The sequence below is a fragment of the Manis pentadactyla genome, chromosome 14 (genome assembly GCF_030020395.1).
Source record: "Manis pentadactyla isolate mManPen7 chromosome 14, mManPen7.hap1, whole genome shotgun sequence".
Taxonomy (NCBI): Eukaryota; Metazoa; Chordata; class Mammalia; order Pholidota; family Manidae; genus Manis; species Manis pentadactyla.
Window position 1 is genome coordinate 70,556,413 of NC_080032.1, and position 20,052 is coordinate 70,576,464.

Genomic DNA, 20,052 nt, shown 5'->3' on the forward strand with positions numbered 1-20,052 from the left:
TGGGCACTAGGGGTCCTCATAGGGCTGGTCATTGCTTCTAGGCTATTTCCCAGGACAGAGCTAGAAATAGGTATTCTTCTATGAAAAAGAATCTCATGAATTAGATATTCTCATGAGTAACAATAACTAATATTTCCAAATCAAATAAAATATTAGTTTTTCTTATCTAACTTTGATTTTATATTTGTATCCCATTACTCTTACTCATTAACATTATTACTTAATTTGCTTTGGTTTATTCTATGTAGACATGTATAACGGTTTCAAACACCATTAACAGCTTATTTGCCTTATCTTATTATATATGCACATGTAAGTTTCTTACTATTGTTATTAGCAATGTGACCGCAAAATACAATTTAAGATTTATTTGCAATTCTATTTTTCTTCTAGCACGTATTCCACTGAGAAGGTACAGTCAAAATGCTGTATTTTGAAGTTACTGAATTATTCTCTATCTTGTTAAGCTATTATCTTGACATGCTTGATCTTTTGTTTCAATTTTTCAGGGACTGATATTTTTCTACCTTGGTTTAATTTTGTTGAATAATTATGTAAACCATTTACATGGTTTCTAAGTTAAAAGCTGTAAAAGCACACTGAGAGAAGTTTCATTTCTAGCCATGTACCCTGCTTCTTCCTTCCTCCTAAAAAGAATCATTTTCCATGACAATTTAATTAATTCTTCCATTTTTGAAAATATATGCTTTTTTCATATTTCTTCCCTTTTAGGTAAAGGTAGAATACTGTACGTTTTATCCTGCACCTTGCTTTTATCACTTAACCATACATCATGCAATTCACTCCATTGTGGTACATAGAAATCTTATTCCTTTCTAGAGCTGCCTAGTTCTCTATTGTGAGAATTGATCCAGACAGAAATTGCAGACAGCACCAATAGATTTGGAATCTATTTCTAAAAGGGTAGAATGATCCTGTACTGCAATGGGAAAGACTATAAAAGGAACAGGTTTGGGGGGAATGCCAGGAGTTTGGTTGGGGACACATTTTGTTTGGGATGCCTGTTAGACCTTCCGGGAGAGTTATGGGTAGACAGTTTTGTTTGTATGAGAATGGAGTTCTGGGGCGAGGTCCAGGCAGGACAGATAATTTGGATGTTAATAGCCAGGGAATACGGTGAGGTAATGGAAGGGTACAGGCTCCACGCAAGTCTAGTTCTCCCATTTTCACTAGCTCCTAACTCTAGCCGAGATTTTGGTTGCCTGATTTTACACTTAGGGCCCCTATTTCACTAATTTCTTTAGTAAACAGGAAGGCAATCATTGTCTCAAAGCAGGGTAGGGAAGAGGCAAGAGGAAATGTGAATGTGTTTTCAGTAACCTCTTCCTCCCTGCCAGTCCCCTGCTCACCCCCCCAACCTCCCTTCAGGTACACTACCTCACCTCCCCAGAGAGTTCTTACTGTCCATGTCATTCATTCCCGGAATTAGTATTGCCCCTAAGGTTTTCCTTGTTTGATTCTGGGAAAGGGAGCCAGCAATCTGTGCCAGGTTTCCATCTTTGCAGGAACCAGAGATTCTATTTGATTTTAAAAATTAAAGAAGGGGAAGGGATATTTATTTTTTTTTGAGAGAAAATAGATGGGGAAATTCTGGTTTATCTTCTCTTTCAAATATTCTATGAAAACATCCCAAAGAGATTGAAACTGATTAGGGTCAAGTTGAGAAAAACAGGGATGCACCAAAGCTAGAAACCGCATACTGGGTGAGAAAATAAGAAATTGTCTACAGTTAGGAAAAAAAAAGTATTCTTAGTGGAGAAATGTTATAATACAAAACCTCTGAAATTCTACTGTGGATAAACATGTGTATGTTCCCTTAAGAGATTATTTCCATAGTCAGCAGTATGCAAGGGCAAGGATGTCAAAGTTTAGCACAGGCAATTTTCATAGGAAAGTTATGACAATTTTAAATATAATCACCATTGAAATAAACAAGAGGGGTAGATTATAAAATTAAACTAGATGACATAATTTGAGGTTAATAAAATTCAGATATTAGAAAAGTATTTCAATGGACTTTTGTATCTACATTGTAGATTAAGTTTCAACATGAATTTTGAGGGGACACAAACATTCAGTCATTGAATCTTTTTATGCATATTGAGCATTTTTACATGTACACACACGGTATATCATTATATATACATTTCTGGGATTTATGACGGACATGTTCCCTTATTAGTACATTTGGATCTATGCTACTATTTTAAATAGCTGACATTCATTTTGTACATATGTTGATAAATTGCATTTTATTTCATTGAAATGATACTCAAAAAGATACAGTTGAAATGAATCACACCTTCTTTTATTCTTTTAAAGCTAAAGCATTATAAATGCAATCTGAATAAGTAGCACCTGGTCATTGGTCCCAGTTGTCCTCCTTTAAATTGCCAATTTGTATTTTTTGCCCCTTCCTAAAAGAGAAAAAAAGTCCCCAGATCTATAAGGCTAAGGTGTAAATAGCAATACATTTGTAACAGAAGCAAATAAACTCTTTTAGCCCTGGTCTTTAATGGGGAGTGGAAGAAAATATATTCAACAGTTTCTCAGCTAGGAGAACAGAGAGGCTGGATTAAAATGAAGGTTAAAGAAAGAATTTGTAAGGGATTATATGGGGAAGGGAGAAAAACTTCATGCAAAAGTCCTTTCTCTAAGGTGCTTTCTCTTATTAAGGTTGGCCTAGTAAAGAAGACAGGTGCTCCATTCTTAGAAATGAGAAGAAAACCTCAGGTCTGTAAGGTTAACCTGGGAAGAGACACAGGAAGAGAGTTCTGGGTTGTGATGGGTCCCAGTAGCTCCAGGGACATACTCTTCTCTAAAAAAAGCCATTCTTGGTCTTCAAGTACCTACTAGTGGAAATGGACATTTTCAGCTTTTAGAGTACATATCTAAGGTCTGTAAAGATTTAATGCCTGTAGCAGATAGAAAAAACTTGGCATCTCTGCCTCCATGCCATATGTCTCCTTTGCTGCCTTAACCCTTGGGCCAGAAGGAGAAAAGGCAATTGCAGATGAGCTTCATCGGAAGGAATTCTGCTTAAGTTTAAGATTTCTGTACATATAGCCATTTACCCAAAGCTTGCCTCCCCCAGGAGGTAGGGAAATACATATGAGAATAATGACTGTCAGAGTTTAAGGAACATCGTGACCAACCTGTCGGCCAGAGTCAATTAACCAAGGACACAGAGTTTCTCACTCTCCTCGGACCCTCACTAAGCCCAGATGCCTCCTCAAATAAAACCATCCCCTAGTCACTCCCTAACCTGGTCCCCCTGCAGCTCCCCTCCCTCCTGCAGCAAAAAAGATGCTTGCAATCAACCCTGAGTTAAAAGGGTGTTTTAGGACATGAGTCAGCCACCTTCTCGGCCTGCTGGCTTACCCAATAAACCCACTTACCTTGCCCCAACACCTTGTCTCTTGACTTACTGGCCCATCATGCAGCAAACAGCATGAACTTGGACTCATTAATAAGCCCATGAACTGAGAGAAAACATTTTTGATGGGAAGGAGGAATTAACTATAAAAAAACATTCTCTCTAAGGAATGTGAGGTTTGATTACCAAAGGAGAAATTAATGTCAAACGAAACCTTTTGCAGTGGGAGTCAAAACTTCATGTAGTTATGGCAAAAGGAAGGGAGAAGAAAGAAAAATATTTTTATAGAAAGGGGAAATAATTTCAAACAAAATTTCTTCAGAACCCTGCCTCTGTATTTCTGGCATTTTGAGAACTGCCATATAGAATGGACCCTACACCTTGTTCCCCGGAGCTTCAGAGGGGAGAGTTAGTACTGCTGGGTGGAAATCATGGGGAGCAGCCACCCTTACCCAACAATGGATATCTCTTGCCTGCTAAGACCTCTCGAGATGATAATGTCCAAGCAGAGATGAAATGACTGAGGATTACAGAAGCAGTTCCTAGTCAGTGGCAATTAGATTGGCAGACCTCTGAGATCCTTTCCAGCATTGAGATCCGATGTTATTACAAGAAATAATCATATGAACTCAAATGCCCTTCAGCAGGGCTGACACCGGCCATGGGAGCGGCAGGAAGGCAGGTGGCTCTGTGTGGTGGGGAGACTACAGGCAGGTGGGGAGGGGACCTGGGGAAATGTTTCTAGTGGGGTGTCATCAATATAAAGTTTGATTTTAAATGTGTTACAAAATTCGTGGGCATGTGGGTTGAGGGCAGGGTCAGAAAGCTCCCTTAAGGAGAGAAACAGGAGCTGTCAGGGGCAGGCTCTGCCCAGTCACCACTGCACCCCCTTGGTCCCAGGCATTGGAGGGGGCTCACAGCAATTAAAGGAACACACCTCAAGGCCTAGCGTGCCCTGCGGCCTAAGGCTCAGACTGGGGGCCTCTTGTGCTCGGTTGTGAAGGCCGTACTGCTCTTTAGTCTGAAATTGTCATTCTGGATTTACTTACGAGGCATGAAATTAAAGTTGGTAGATGAACCCTACCTGAGGTAAATACACTGAGTGTGTTTATGATTACAGAATGTTTTTTTAAATTCCATTTTAAACTAAATTTTTGCCAACATTTCTCCTTCATTTCTTCATTGAAATGAAAACTTAAGAACATGTAATTTACTGTGTGCCAAGAACTGGACGAGATGATATATCATGAATGAGGTTAATATTTTTAAATTATTGGATAATGATGTAATGGATGATAGATTGAAAACTAAATTGTTACTCCACTTGGAAAGAATTATATAATATAAAGCCAAGGGTAATGAAAAATTTCAGTGTCTAATATTTCTAGCTGGTAAAAGAGAAAGTACACACAGATTCTCCCAATAAGAGAGCTCAATTGTAAGTATTTGAGGCTGAGAAAAAAAAGTAATTTGTATACTATTAAAGATAACATTAACAAGTTACGTGAAAATCCTTCTATCAGAAAGCTACTTGTCTTAAAGACTCTATTACTATAGGAGAAAGTTTTATGTAAATAAAATCTCTGGGATAAGACAACAGAGGTTCATGACTTTAAAGCAAAGATATAAAAATAAATAAAAAAATAAATGTTTTTCACAGGAATGAGAAAGCAGCTCATGTAAAGTCTCCTGAATGAAAGAATAAAATCTTATGGGGGTTGGAGAGTGGTAGTAGAATGTATCTGGATGGCAATAAAATAGTTTCATGTAAATCGCTCTCCTTTTTCTCCCCCCAAGGAGGTACAAGCAAAGAGTAGTTCAATAAGGCGAAAGTACACACTCAAGGAGGAAGTGTGGGTGTGCTTCAGAGGCAAGCAGCCTCATGCAAATCTAAGATTCCTACTTAACGTCGTCTTTAAAGCTACTGACAAACAACAAAAGGCAAAAAACAAAAACAATAACAATCTGGGTCTTTAATTCCAAGGTTAAAGAGAGAACAATGAATAAAAATGTCTAATATCATGGAAGAGTAGCCCTGTGCAATATCATTGCTCTATGAAATCTCCCTTGGTTTTATTTTCAGGGTCTTCTAACATTGCAGCAATGCCCTATGTCAGCTAGGCTATACATTGATGCTTTTGATCTTGAGAGAGGAATTGCAGACACCAAGGGCCAGAGGCCATCAGAGGATTCTCCTTCACCTTTGTGACTTTCGGGGCTCCTGTCCTCTGCTTGAGGATGTCCCCTTAAAGCTCCCAGTGGTCCTCAGTGTCTCTATGTGTCTTTGTCCATCAGGACAGGGACAAGAGAGGGCAATGGAGTATCTGCAGACATAACCTGGTGACTTTTTCCAAGGAATAGGACTGTTTTTTGCTCCACACATTACTTTGCTCAGAGCAGAGACTGTGGGCTCAGGGAGATATCCCCTCCTATCCTCTACTTCATTTGAATCATGAAGGGGCAAGTTTATTCCTGTCTTCTTAGAAACATGAGAACCTACCAAGTATGGTGAAGTTGAAGAAAAATCACCTTCTCCTCTCATGTGTCGGATGACAGCCTGACTTCTGGGAAGAGGTGTATGAATCTTGCAGGACCTTGTTTAAGAACAATCATAGGAATGGTCTGTGAATCTCATCTGCCTCCCATTAGAAGAATCTCTCCATGGCTGGTCTCTGGCTCTAGGTCGGGGCATCTGCAATTCCTATGAGAGGTGTTCAAAGCCAGACTAGAGAAGAAGACAGTAGCGTGGGGGAAAATCATCCTAAAACAGGGCAAGAAGAAGAGGAAATAATATCCTTGGGAAGATATATTATAAGAGAACAGAACTTTGCTCCTATCAAGCAGAGATACACAAAAAAGAATATTTATGATTGCTGAGGCTTCACGGGGCCAATAAATTAATACCTGTCTTCCCTGCCTGGCTGTCACTGAACGGACCGAGGAGAGGGGCAGATGGAGATAAAACATTCAGCGTCACTATTTAAAGAAAGCTGGACTGAACGACATGGCTTAGATCTGTGGCCAACATGGCTTTCAAATTCTTTCTTTGACTTAGAGAGACTTAGCCAGTCTGGCAGAGCTGGACCTTGACAGGCACCTTGAGCCACAGCAGGGAGTAGACCTAAAAGCATGTTCTGAAGGGAGGCAGATCACTCCTAATCTTGTCTTTCTGGATCTCTGCACAATAGTTAAAGCAAGTGATTACACGCCCACGCCCAACCCTGGTTCCTCTTGGCTTCCAGGACGCGGAATTCCCCTGGTCCGTCTTTAATCTATCTCACCGCCGCACCTGCTGGTTTCTCTGCTGGTTCTTCCCCTTCTCCATGAACAGTGAGTGCTGACATGTGGGGCTCACTCTCCCCACCCCCTCCTCTCCTCTATCACATTCACTCTTTTAGTGATTGTAGTTAAATATGGGCCATATTTGAATGACTCCCAAATTGACATCTCCACCTAGGACTTCTCTTGAACTCCAGATTCTGATATCCATGCCTGCTATCACCATTTCCATTTGCATGTCCAAATGGGTGTCCAATGTAGCACATCCCAAACCAAACCCTAGCCTCCCAACCTGCTCTGCTCTGTGTCTCTTCTCTGGTTTTCCAGTTGCTCAGGTCAAAATCCTCCAAGTCTCCTGGATTCCCCTGTCACATCTCACATTCAATTCATCAGCAAATCCTCTGGGTTCTACCCTCAAAATGAAGAATCTGACCACTTCTGCCCACCTCCACTGCCACCATGTTCGTCTAAGCCACCATCACTTCTTGCCCGGATTAGTGCAGTAGCTAAAAGCTATTCACCACCCCTACCCACTGCCCCACGCCCCCCTGTCTGTTCCCAGAACAACAAAGTGATCTAAAGGGATCCTTTTAAAATTTTATTCAAATCAACAGTCCTGTGCTCCCAAACTTTCAAAGACTTCCTATGTAACACAGATTAAAAGCCAAAGTCTGTACTTATGCCTACAAAGTCAACATAACCTGTTTCTGCTCTGGACATACCTGACTTCATCACTTACTGATCTTTCCCCAGAACCAGCCACATTCTTACTGGTCCTTGAACAGGCCAGGTTTCTGCCTCGGAGGCTTCTTAATTGCTGTTCATGTTCTTTGACCAAATGTCATAATTCCAAAGCTCTTTGTTCAAATATCACCTCCTTACTTAGGCCTTCTCTAACCATCCTATTTAAAATGGGACATCCTTCCCCCTTCACCACCTGCAATTTCAGTACTTCATTTCCCCTTCCCTATTCTATTTTTCTCCATAACATTTATCACCATCTGACACAGCATGTGTTTTATTTATTTATCTCCCTTCTCCCCTGCCTGGCTCCATTGCTCCCACGAACACACCACGAGGGCAAAGATCTTCGTCTGTTTTGTTTGATCTTATATCCCCAGCATCTAGAATAGGGAAAGTGGAGGTCACTAGATAGTTGGTGAGAATGATTTAAAAAAAATGAATGGATGAATGCTATGGTAACCATGCCCTGCTTCCTTCTTCTAAGCTCATCAATCAGAAAACTCACTTCTTCCATGATGCATGCTCTAGCAGAAACCCCTCCATGTGGAAATCTGAGGATTGGGAAATAAGTGTTCCCCTAAAAAGTGATGGGGAAAAATATAAAGACCTATTACAGAACATCTCAAATAAAACCAGCACTGGCTTTTAAGACCAAGGAAGTGAAGGAAAGATTGGCTTCATGCAAAATCTTCCAGGTGAAGAACAAAACTCAGAGTTTTAAGATGAACTCAGGAAAAGAAACAAAATGAGACCATTTGTATTAGGAAGGAGGAAATATCTTTATGCAAAATCTCATCCCTCAGCAACTCATCTTTGGTCCTTAAGACTAGGGTAAAGGAATAGAAAGTAATACTACTTAGATGAAAGAACAAAATTCCCAGGTCTTGAAGACTAAGACATGAAATGATAGTATTTATGATAAGAAAGAAGAAAAAGAAATGAATGGGATTTTATGAATTGGGTAAGTAAAAAGAAGCTTTGTATACCTAGCTTTTGGGTAAATTTCCAAGAGCCTTTAGTTCTTTAAGGACAAGCTCTTGGAAAGAAAACAAAAGAAAAGAAAGGAGAGTGAATGAAAATATTTGTGATGGCAAAGGAAGAGTAGATTTATTTGCCTTGCAACCTCTACCTGGTTTGTGGCTACACAGCCTTTCAGTTCTGCCAGTATCATTGCTTCTCTCAAAACCTCAAATAACATCCTAGAGATGAATTAAACATCACATTAAGTACTATGTCTTATTAAACCTCAGGTTGACAGATGAAACTTGCTGCCAAATCCAGAAAGCTGGCCAGAAGTAAATGGTGACTTGTTTTTAGTAGATTATCTTAGAGGCAAACTATAATGAAAAATAAGGAAGAAATAATTTTTAGGTCAAATAAATAAGAAGTAATTTTTAGGCTGAATGTAATGCATAAAATGATGACAATGTGCTGCAAATAAGGAAAGTTGAATGTGTTAATTGTACAGGAATGAAAATGATGGATAGTGTTTAATATAACTGTGTTATGGAGGACCTATTTTATATAGTATATTTTGTGTGGTGGCTGTTTACCTTCCCCACACGACAGGTCAATACAGAGGGACAGGTTTATTTCCATACAGTGCTGGGCTGTTGACAAGGGCAATGGTTACACAGAGCTCATGGCATCAGTCGGGGCGGGAAAGAGCCAGGGAGCCTCTCGGAGTCTGTGTGTGGTTTGGTCCAGTCCTCTGACGGATGAGAGCTGACCGAGGCTGCAGGAAGCCTGGCCGCTTGGCAGGGTAGGTACGCATCAGGCTGGGTACAGGTGACTGTTTCATCTGCGTCAGGCTCACAGGAAAAGGGATATGAGTTCTGAGAGGTTTAATAGTTTGCATAGTAAGAGGGAAATAAACAACACGCATATTTTCTGTCTTGGCAGAACAGAAAAGCAGGCAAAAAGGCAGAATTTGTGCACACATTGTGCTTGAGAGTCAAAGCATGAGTAACTTAACCACTATGACCTCTTTCTGGGAACTGCTTTGTCTCCATTCTTGCTTTCCTCCAGTTTATTCTCTGCATCGCAGCCAACCAGATCATATCACATTGTGATTAAAATCCTTCAATGTCAAGGCCTTCAAGGAATCCACATGACCTGGCTCCTGTCACCTCTCACTCACCACCAGCTCTTTGCAACTAGCGTCTAGGCAACCTGGTTTCCTTCAGAGAACTGAGTTCTCTGCTTACTCAACCTTCACATGTGCTGTTCTTCAGCCTTTACACAGCCAGCTTCTATCCCTTCTCCAGATCTCAGTTTCTCAGAGAGCCGTTTCCTTGCCCCCAACCTAATCCATGGTCTCACTGTAATTCTCTTTTCTTCCATACTGCTTAGCACTCTTTGCAATGATACTTCATTACTTGCTTAATGTCCATCTTCTCCATTTGATTGCAAGGCCTTTGAAAGCAAGGATCCTGCTGGTTTTCTTCATTATTTTAGATCCAGCTCTGCTGAGAGAATTGGCCAAGCAGGATACAGCCAGTGGACTCCAGGAGCAGGGCCCTTGGTATCAAGGGTCAATGCTTCTCATTCGCGATTACGATGCCTCATGGAGATGTAGAGATGAGATGACTAGAGGTAATTATCAGAAAAGCTGAGTCCCCCTATCCAGAGGCATGTGGTGAAGTAACAGCCATGAGAAGTGTGTAAACAGCACTAAGGGATGAACCTGTGGAGGAACTGTGTTCCTTGGCCATGCAACCTGGTGCTTGGCCCATAGCACAGTTAAGATGAGGAGCAGTGAAAGAGCTTGAGAATATTTGGATTACACGGATCAAGGAAGTGAACTTAAGAAAAAACAGTTGTACTGATTATAAAAATATCCCTCCCCTTTTAAAGGCTTTTTAAAAAATTGATTTCATTCTTCCCCATAATGTGATAGTCATTTATTCATGAATGCACGTTTACCCAAAAAGAATATGCTGTGTATTGTATAGGGCTAAAAAAGATATAAAATTTCAATTCTGTCCTTTAAGAACTCAACATTTAGTGTGGCAGTTTTAATGTGGTAGATGTATAGTCAGATCACTACAACACACAACTGCCTATGATAAATACTCTAAGCTGTTCGAAGTTTTCATCTGACTTTAAACCACACCATTTTACTTCCATAACATATAAAGGGACTTTCCTAGAACATCCCCTCTCACTAAGAAAAGTGGGCCTATTTCCTCCTTTACTCCTCTCCTGTGCAACCTGACTGTTCTAGTCCACTAGCACCCTCTCCTAGAAACACAAGCAAAACCTGACATTTTCTACATTCCACTCACCCTGAAGGTTATTTTTCTCAGCCTTCATATACCAAGAACATATTTTCGTTGAGCTAATCTGCTATCAGACAAGCCACTCCTGGTTTATTGTGACTTGAGGTGCTCCTCCTCCTAGATGACCTACCTAGATATCTGTCAAATATCTTTTGCAACATACCTCCAGAGATGTGGCAAACAGTAGAAATTTCAGGCATTGTAGGATGCTGAAAGAATAAAGAAATTACTAACCCATGAAATTATTAAATTTGTTACAATTTGTTATCAAGTTAATAAACTGTCAAGTATTAGTAAGTTATTAATAAAATCAAGAGCTAACACTAACAAAACACTTACTAGATGCAGGTACTATTTCTAAGTGCTTTGTATGCATCCATTTAATTCTCAGGACAACTCTGTGGAATAGGAATTATATCATTCCCCTTTTACAGATGAGGAAATTGAGACAGAGAGATTAAGCAACCAGTCCTAGATCTAGTAGCTAGGGAAGTGATGGAATCGGGATTTGAACTCAGAGGGTCTGGGTCCAGAGTCTGTGCTTTGTCAGAGTCAGTGACATTTTCTTTTGTGGAGAAAAGGGTGGTGGGGATGGTTGTTAAAGAGTCTTTTGGATATCACCCACAGCATGAACCACCTGGATGAATGAGGCGCTGTCCAAGTGACAGGTAGTTTAGAGCTTCGGTTGATCTGTCACTAAGAAGTCACGTTACCCTTCTAGATGTCAGTTTTCTCAATAAAACAAGGAGGGTGGACTAGATGGCCTCCCAGATTGGTTCCAGTTCTAAGATAACATCTTCAGCATCCCTGCACTGAAATGCTGACGTCTCGGCGCCTGTGGGGAAGAAGCAGGTGGGTTCCTGCTTACTAGACCCTTCTAGCTAGCAGCTGCAGGGAAGCGTGCCAAGCAGATACCTGGAAAGACCTGGTAACAGGAGATGAGGATTAGAGCTCCAGGAAATCTCGACCTTCCCTAAGAAACATGAATACTCTTACTAACGGTGCCAACTGTGATCTGGGTGTCTTAAACGGATTATATAACTTATTTCTCACAGTAAGCTCCTGAAGTAGTTATTATTGTCTCCATTTAAAAAATGAAGCTGAAGCTTAGTCACACCAAGTGAGTTGCCCAAGATGGCCCAGCTAGTAAGGGATGCAGGCACGATTCAAATCCCGTCCAACTCCAAAACCCACGCGCATTGCACAACCCGCGCATCCATTAATAGCTGTTTTCCCACTCCACGCTCCTTGCAAGCCTCCGGGGAGGCTATTACCTCCCCACCTCGCCCAGGAGGAAAGTGAGAGCCAGTGGCGGTGCACAGCGCCGGCGGGAGAGGAGCGCAGGAGTGTGCACGTGGGCGCCGCCGCAGCCACCCCGCGTCCCTCCCGCTGCCACCTTTCCAGGTCCCGGTCCCACGCACCGCCCGCTACCAACTACACTTCCCGGCAGGACGAGGGCGCGCGCACGCGCACTGGGGCCTCCGCCATGGCGACCGTGCTGTCCAGGGCGCTCAAGCTCCCGGGTGAGGAGTAGCAGCCTCGCGACCACCCCGCCCTCGCCGGGCCTGGGGAGACTGGGAAGCGAGGCTGTGGGGGCGAAGCCGGACGGGGCCTGGCTGCAACCCGCGCGGAGCTGCAGGCGCGCGGCGGCGAGCCGGTGCCGCCCCGCCGGCTGGGTGCAGGCGCCAGCAGGGGGCGAGGGGGGCGCTCGGCGGGTCGGGGGGCACGGGCGCGGGGCGTGGAAGGGAGGGACCGCTGCGGCGCGTGGGGCGGTGGCCGCGAGCGGGCGGCTCTTCTGCTGCGGCGAATGTCGGCGCGCGCCGCCGCTGCCCCGAGGGGAGGTCTGCTGAGGGGAGCATCCTCCCGAGCGCTGCGGACGATGTACCGCGGGGTCCCCAACTCCCGTCTTGGGCTGGACCTGGGCGGGGGCAGGGGCGAGTGACCCTCTGGAGCAGCTTCGCCATTTAATGACAGCAGTGACGCAGCTGTGAGGTGGGGGGAACAGGTATTTCCTCCTGGTTTGCAGAAGAGGAAAACGAATTATTTGGCTCATCGACTTGTCCAAGGTCGCACGGGCAGTATTGGAAAAGCCTGGACTTGCACTCCGGGGATCTTCTGACTCCAGATCCTGGGTTTTTAATTCTCCTTGGTTAGCCTTTGGCTATCGAGCATAAGTACTTATGAGGGGAAATGTTTTGGCACCTGCCAGTTGCAGGTAATGTATGGGATATTTTTTAAGGAGGCCCCGGGTGGTGGGGACAACTTCCAGAGTTGATTCAGTACTTCGGGGCGTCAGCTCCACTTTTTTTGTGTTTGGTTTTGTTTTTCCTCTTTGATTTGGTCTCCAGAAACGGGGCTGTGCTGTTAGAAACTTGCTATTTTAATAAAAGCATTTATTCTGCCCAAATACATTTTAAATGTTAAGGCTTTAAAAATGTTATGGTTCTACCTAAGTAAACTTAAAATATTAAGCTATTAACATTTGCTTGCGGGTTAGTTAGTGGGAAAAGGAGTTGTTTTACTGGCATGATTAGAAAGGGCTTGTTGGGTGTCTGGTGATACCCAGCATGAGGCTGCAGGGGGTTCACAGGGTCCTTGTTCTCAAGGAGCTTCCAGTGTGCTACATTGTGCTATGGATGACACTGAGTTGCATATGAATTTGATATGAATTTGCATTCTGTCCCGACTTCATGACCTCAGACATTTTTTTTTTCCCACATGGGCTTGTGAGAGCATTGGAAGGAACATTGGTAATATCTATTTTGGAATGTGTATGTAACACGGGAGTGAAATGGAGGACATGCCCCATTACTTGAAGGATGAATTAACTTTGCATAGAGTGGCCTTGTGTATCCTTGAGTAGAGGATGATATCCTCCCAAGGGGGTAATGAGATGTCAGACATGCTTAGCTTTATCTCTTTTTAAATTTTAGATTCTTTTTTTTTCCAGCATAGGTGATATTCTCTGAGCATGGAATGCAAGAAAATCGTGCTTTCCAAACTCTTGAATTCTCTTCCATTCTTGCATCCTGAGGCTGTAGCATTTTTATTCCCTGGAGCATTCAGCGGTAGTAATGGGATCAGCCGACAGGGTCGGGGAAACACAATCCTGTTCTTGGGCTCATGCTTGCACAGCATTTGAGGCCCAGGTACAATAGCCAAATGTTCTTTTATGTGATGTAGGTTTTGTTTTGTTTTGTTTTTGCTCATATTTTTGCTTGTCTCCCTCTTGTCCTTTCCTTCACCTCAAATCCAGTTTTTAACTTTTATATTAGGTAGCAGTTGCTTTCTTATAGCTCGCTTTTTAAATTGAGGTATAATTGACATACTAGTTGGATGTGTGCAATGTAATGGTTTGATATTTGTGTATGCTGCAAAATGATGGCTACAATGACATTGTCACTAGTCTTTTGTATAAGAAAGCAGAACAGAATGGACTAAGAGCATGAGACAGGTTTGGGTTCAAATCCAGTCTTTACCAGCTTAATTACTTAACCTCTTTAAACTTTAGTTTCTTCAGTTTTTTTAGTTTCTTCATTCATGTGTAATAATGTTACTATGGAACACTCACTATATGCCACACACTCTGCTACATCTTTAGTTGGTAGGGTTTTTTGGTGTAGTAAAAGAGATGGAGGCTTGTTAACCTTTGACACAGTATTCAGTAAGTGTTACTGTTTCTGTTATCATCATGAGCACCCATGATCCTTGACATATGTGAAACCTGAGGGAAGTTCCTGATGCAGTAGTGAACTCATGACAGATGTCATCAACCTTGTGAAGAAAGAGAATGTATTTCACAGTCTCATACCCTTCCACTAACACAAGAGGGAAAGATGTTTGGCTCATATAAGAATGAGGTTAATTAGTAACAGGACAATGTGATATTCATAAAATGGCCTGTGGGACGACTTATCTCTTAAGTAAATATTTTTGTAGTTCTTTTTAAAGTTTGAAGGGGATATCAGAGCATAATGTTTATGGTATGGTTTGTTTTATTATGTACAACTTAGAATGATTATATGCCCCTGGATAAACTAAATCCCTGATAAGAATTTTTTAACCTCTAGTTGCTGCAGAGGGTACAACATAGTCTATGCAAACTACAGTATATATCACAGAATAGTATATATTATAGAGTATTTTCCTGAAAACATTTGTGGAAGGTACAGTTGTATCTCTTTCCTTCTTAGATTTTCTTCTATATCATTTTGGGAGTGCTTTTTAACCAGCACTCTCAGTCTTCCTAAGAGGACAAATGATAGTTGTGGAAATCTCATCTATATTGATGTATTATGAAGTCAATGTTCTCTCCCTTATTCTGTGAAAACCTCCCATTGATTTAAAATGTGAATGGTGGCTGAAATTAGCAGAGAAGACAGTGAAGTGCCACAAACTTCAAAGCATACATTTGATTTCTAGTCTGAGCCTGAATTTATGTTCAGACAAGTTTGTGTACTTTATGCTTTACTCTTCCTTGTTGGCTTTCTGTGAATAGATGGAAAAAATATTTACTTAGGAATTCTCTAATCAAAACTTGCAGCCGGTAATAATTAAGCTGAAGTTTGTCCATGCATTATCTGAAAAGTTATCTTTTACTAGTGTAAAGTAAATATTTATCTTAGAGTCTGGGCAACAGTTTGAAAAAGACATATGTACCCCTGTGTTAATCACAGCACTATTTACAATAGCCAAGAAATGGAAGCAACCTAAGTGTCCATCAGTAGATGAATGGATAAAGAAGATGTGGTACATATACACAATGGAATATTATTCAGCCATAAGAAGAAAATAAATCCTACTGTTTGCAAAAACATGGATGGAGCTAGAGGGTATTATGTTCAGTGAAATAAGCCAGGCAGAGAAAGACAAGTATCAAATTATTTCACTCATCTGTGGAGTATAAGAACAAAGAAAAAACAAAACAGCAGCAGACTCACAGAACCAAAAAATGGACTAACAGTTACCAAAGGGAAAGTGACTGGGGAGGATGGGTGGGAAGGGAGGGATAAGGGGAAAAAGGGCCATTACGATTAGCACACATAATGTAGGGAGGGGGGCAGGGAAGGCAGTATAGCGCAGAGAAGACAAGTAGTGATTCTGTAGCATCTTACTGCACTGATGGATGGTGACTGTAATGGGATATGCGGTGGGGACTTGATAATAGGGGGAATCTTTTCAAGAAAGACTCAAGAGTATAATAGCTTCTGAGTTCTTGCATGCTTGCCTTTAACTTCAAAAGTGTCATGTCTGGCTCAGAGTTCTGGGACTTTGCACCCCATGTTCTTTCTCTGATATTGCTGTGTTATCTTTTGGTAATGTATGTTCCTGTGCAGAAGTTAGCCTGATGTTTGTTCCCATCATTAGTGACTGGATTATTTTCCCCTTGGCCTGGCTGCTCATATGATTCTCTCTTTGTCTTGGAAGTTCATTGCCTCTACTGGGATGTGTTTTAATATGGACTATTCTGTGTCAGTTTTTCTTGGAACTCAGTGTACACTTTACTCTGCAGACATAGGTCTTCCTTTATTGCAGGAACATTTGTATATCTTTTAAATACGGTTTTTGGTTCCATATTCTGTCCAGTTCTCTTCTTCAGTTATGCACACATTGGATCACTTTTGTTCTCTATGTCTGTTCCTTTCTTTTTAGTCCCTTTAAAAGCCTTGATCTTTTTCATGGGAGGCACACAAATAGCACAGACTTCAAAGCTAGACTGCCTGGGTCTGAATCCTTGTACAACCACTTGTTCACTGTTTAACTATGGGCCAATTACTTAAACTTCCAGACCTCTGTATCCTCATCTTTAAAATGGACATTATAATGGGTTTACCTCAAAGAGTTGTTAGGAAGACTTAATTGAGCTAAGAGAGTAAAAGGGCTTGGAGGAGTACATGGTTAGTGCTCAGATCTGCCAGCCATTGTTATTTCCATTTCATTTTGCTTGATTTTCAGCAGTCTATCCTTTATGTCTCCGGCTCTTTTAAGCTGTCTATTCTTTTTCCTGATCTCAATAAGGATATCTTTTCTAGAATTGTATATCATTATTCTCTTCCATTGTTTCCTGGAGCCCTGCTTATTTACTTTTCATCTTCTCTACTAAGTTTTCATTTCTTCTTAGAGGTACCTACTTTTTCTATGAGTCCTTATTTCAGAGAAGATACTTTTCTTGAACTTCTTGGATTCCGCAGGGAAGTATCTGCTCATTATTCCTTTCATTTCTGGTATAATTCATCCAGCATTCACTCTTTAGCTGATTTTATTTGCTCTGTTTCATTTTAACTTCTTCCTTGAATATTAGTAGTCTCCCAGAATGAGTAGTAATGATGGCTGCTTCTGATGATCAATCATCTTTAAATGGGAGGTTGTTCTGCAGCTAGGTACTGGCTGACAGGTGCGCAGAGGCTGCGGCCAGGGCTGTGAGCCAGGCAGTTGGAAGCTGGAATTTCATCAGGCCTGTTAACTTAGATCCCTGCCCTGCCAACACTCCTCCTTTGTGGATCTTTCCATCCTGGTTAGCAGGGGGCTGCCGGTTTGCCACACGGCCTCAGAGTGCTGATTTGGCATTTACTCCTCTGTGTTGGTTGTGCCCATTTGTTGCCCCTGAGCTCCACATTTCACCTTTGTTGCCTGACCTGTGAAAGTGGATCTGAGCCCTTAAATACCAAGTTTGCCCTTCTTTGGATCTGGTCTCTCAATCCTAGGGTACCTTTTAGAGTTCTCTTCATGGCTGTATGTATACTCTCCCTACCAGTTTAATCTTTTTTATATTAAACTTTTTTATTTGAATGACTGTCTGGCTTCTGTCTCTTGATTGAACCCAGCCTGTCAAAAAAGTACCCTCTCTTCAGGACTGTGGCACTATAGCAGCTTGTCAACCTGCCAAGCTGACAGCCTGCTGCTTGTAAAGTTGGCAGCCTGCGCTTATTCTCATTCAGTCTTACCTTGCCTTTGAGTCTGTTGTGTTGGATGGAGCTCATTGGTGCCTCTGAGGCCACAGACTTTGTCTTTTCAAGGAAGAGATAACTGGTTTGGCTGTATCTCTGTGGAACAAGGGAGATAATGTATAACTTACAGGTTGGGACTGTGGACCCTGTAATCAAACTGCCTGATTGTGAATCCTGGCTGTTCTTGCTAGCTTGTGATCTTAGGCAACTTATTTCTCTGTATTTTCATTTTTTTGTTGATAAAATGGGGACTATAATAATACCTTTTCCAGGGTTTTTGTGGGGATTAAATGAATTAACGTGTAGGTGCTTGGCCCAATGTCAGGAATAGTAGGCACTCAATAAATGTCCAGTTATCAGCATTATCATCATTGTTACCAGTTTTGTGAACTCTGCTCATTGCTGGAGACCAGAGGTGTAGGGTGCCTCCTCTCTGCTTCCTCAATTGGATACAAGTTTCACTGCATTTGGCAACAATTTTCATAAACTGTAGTTTGGGAATGTGGCCTTTCTTTATTTTTTCCTATTTTTATTTGTCTCCCACTCCCCAGTTTCAGGGAGGAGACTGACAGAAATGCCTTCTTTGCCATTATTAACTAGATGCTCGTAGTCCTATTTTAATGAGACAACCACAGCTTTGTTTTTCAAAGAATGCTTGCAAATAGTTTTTATAGATTTATTAAAGATTTCACAAATTTCTGTAGCATATGCAGCCAAATTCTCTTCGTGCCTGTGATACTATATGATATAATAAAAATGCATTTCCTTTACACTGTTTTGTTAGCCAGTGTTTGAGTAATGATTGCACTTTGACAAAGGTGCAGTTTTATGCAGATGTGTTTGTTGCAAGGTAGAAACTGACTGGCAAGATTGAATTTAGCAAGTGACGATGCTAAAATTTTCATTTGATACTAAAAATCCAATTGTACGAATTGAGAATGGCTTGAGTATGTGTAGAAAATGCTTAGGAGTTTGAATTGAATCTGGTGTGTGATGTGACTGCCAAGAAAGCTGGCAAGATCTTAGGTTACAGTAATTGAATTGTAGTATGCTCTCTGTACTAGGGAGCACACCATTCTGCCCTCCCCTGACCTGGTCAGACTGCACCCTGGGGATTGTATACAGTTCTGAGAACCATACTTAAATCACTGACAGATCACATTGTGTCCAGAGGAGAGGGCCCAGGATGTGGGGGATACCTGAAACAATGCTTCTTTATGAGTTGAAAGAGATGGAGATATTTAACCTGGTGATAAGAAGACTGGGTGAGGCCACTTGGGAGATATAATGCTGACAACAATAATAGAAGCTAAGATGTACTGAGTGTGACTAAAAGCCAGACACTAAGTACCAGGCATATGTTATCTTATTCAATCCTCAAAACAATCATATGAGGTAGGAACAGTACTATCCCATTTCATAAAGGGGGAAATTGAGGCTTACTCACACCAAGAATTTAAATTGAATTTACACAGTTAATAAGAGATGGAGCCAAGGTTTGACTTTATGTTTGCCTGCCTATAAAGACTTGAGCTCTTTACATGCTATATCATGTGTTTCTTATGACTGGTATCTTCAAGTATTTGAAGCACTTGTATGTAGAAAAAGGATTCCAGAAATTTAAACTAGTATGTTAGTGGCAGATGCTCAGAAATAGATTCTCAAATCAGGAATTAAGGAACTGCTTTCTAGATTGGGAGGCAGTGAATTCCCTAACAATGCTTATGCTCTGGTGTATGCCAAGTAATTGCTTGCTGGGTATTGTAATGAGATGAAAGTTTGAATGGCCATCCTGCCCAAAGCAATTTACAGATTCAATGCAATCCCTATCAAAATACTAACAACATTCTTCAATGAGCTAGAACAAATAGTTCTATAATTCACCTGTAATCGCAAAAGACCCCAAATGTCCAAAGCAATCCTGAGAAAGAACAACAAAGCAGGTGGTTATGCCCCCTGACTTCAAGCTCTACTACAAAGCTACAGTTTGGTCTGGGCACAAGAACAGACCCATAGATCAATAGAACAAAATAGAGACCCCAGATATAAACCCACACATATATGGTCAATTAATATACAGTAAAGGAGCCATGAATATACAGTGGGGAAATGACAGCCTCTTCAACAACTGGTGTTGGGAAAACTGAATAACTACATATAAGAGAATGAAACTGGATTATTGTCTAACTCTATGGGCAAAAGTAAACTTGAAATGGATCACAGACCTAAATATAAGTAATGAAACCATAAAATTCCAAGAAGAAAATCTCTAGACAGATTTTCTAGGCAAGAGATAGGCAAAAATCTCTTGAATGTAAGCATGAGCAGCTTTTTCCCAGATGCATCTCCTTGGTCAAGGGAAGCAAAATAAAAAATGAACAAACTAAAAGGCTTCTGTAAAGCA

The 20,052-nt window shown here is 41.4% G+C and overlaps 1 protein-coding gene across 3 annotated transcripts in view; it reads left to right on the top strand.

The window, feature by feature from the left end:
- Positions 1-12,018: 12,018 nt before the first annotated feature.
- Positions 12,019-20,052, top strand: part of FAM234B (family with sequence similarity 234 member B) — a 35,587-nt gene continuing 27,553 nt past the window's right edge. For 2 of the 3 annotated variants that reach the window (XM_036909373.2, XM_036909383.2), the window contains exon 1: positions 12,019-12,224. In XM_036909373.2, the coding sequence (XP_036765268.2) occupies positions 12,188-12,224 (37 nt within the window). In that variant the 5' untranslated portion in view covers positions 12,019-12,187. Of the gene's footprint in view, positions 12,225-12,474; positions 12,917-20,052 lie in introns of those variants that run through there. The other variant, XM_036909393.2, reaches the window with a different exon arrangement.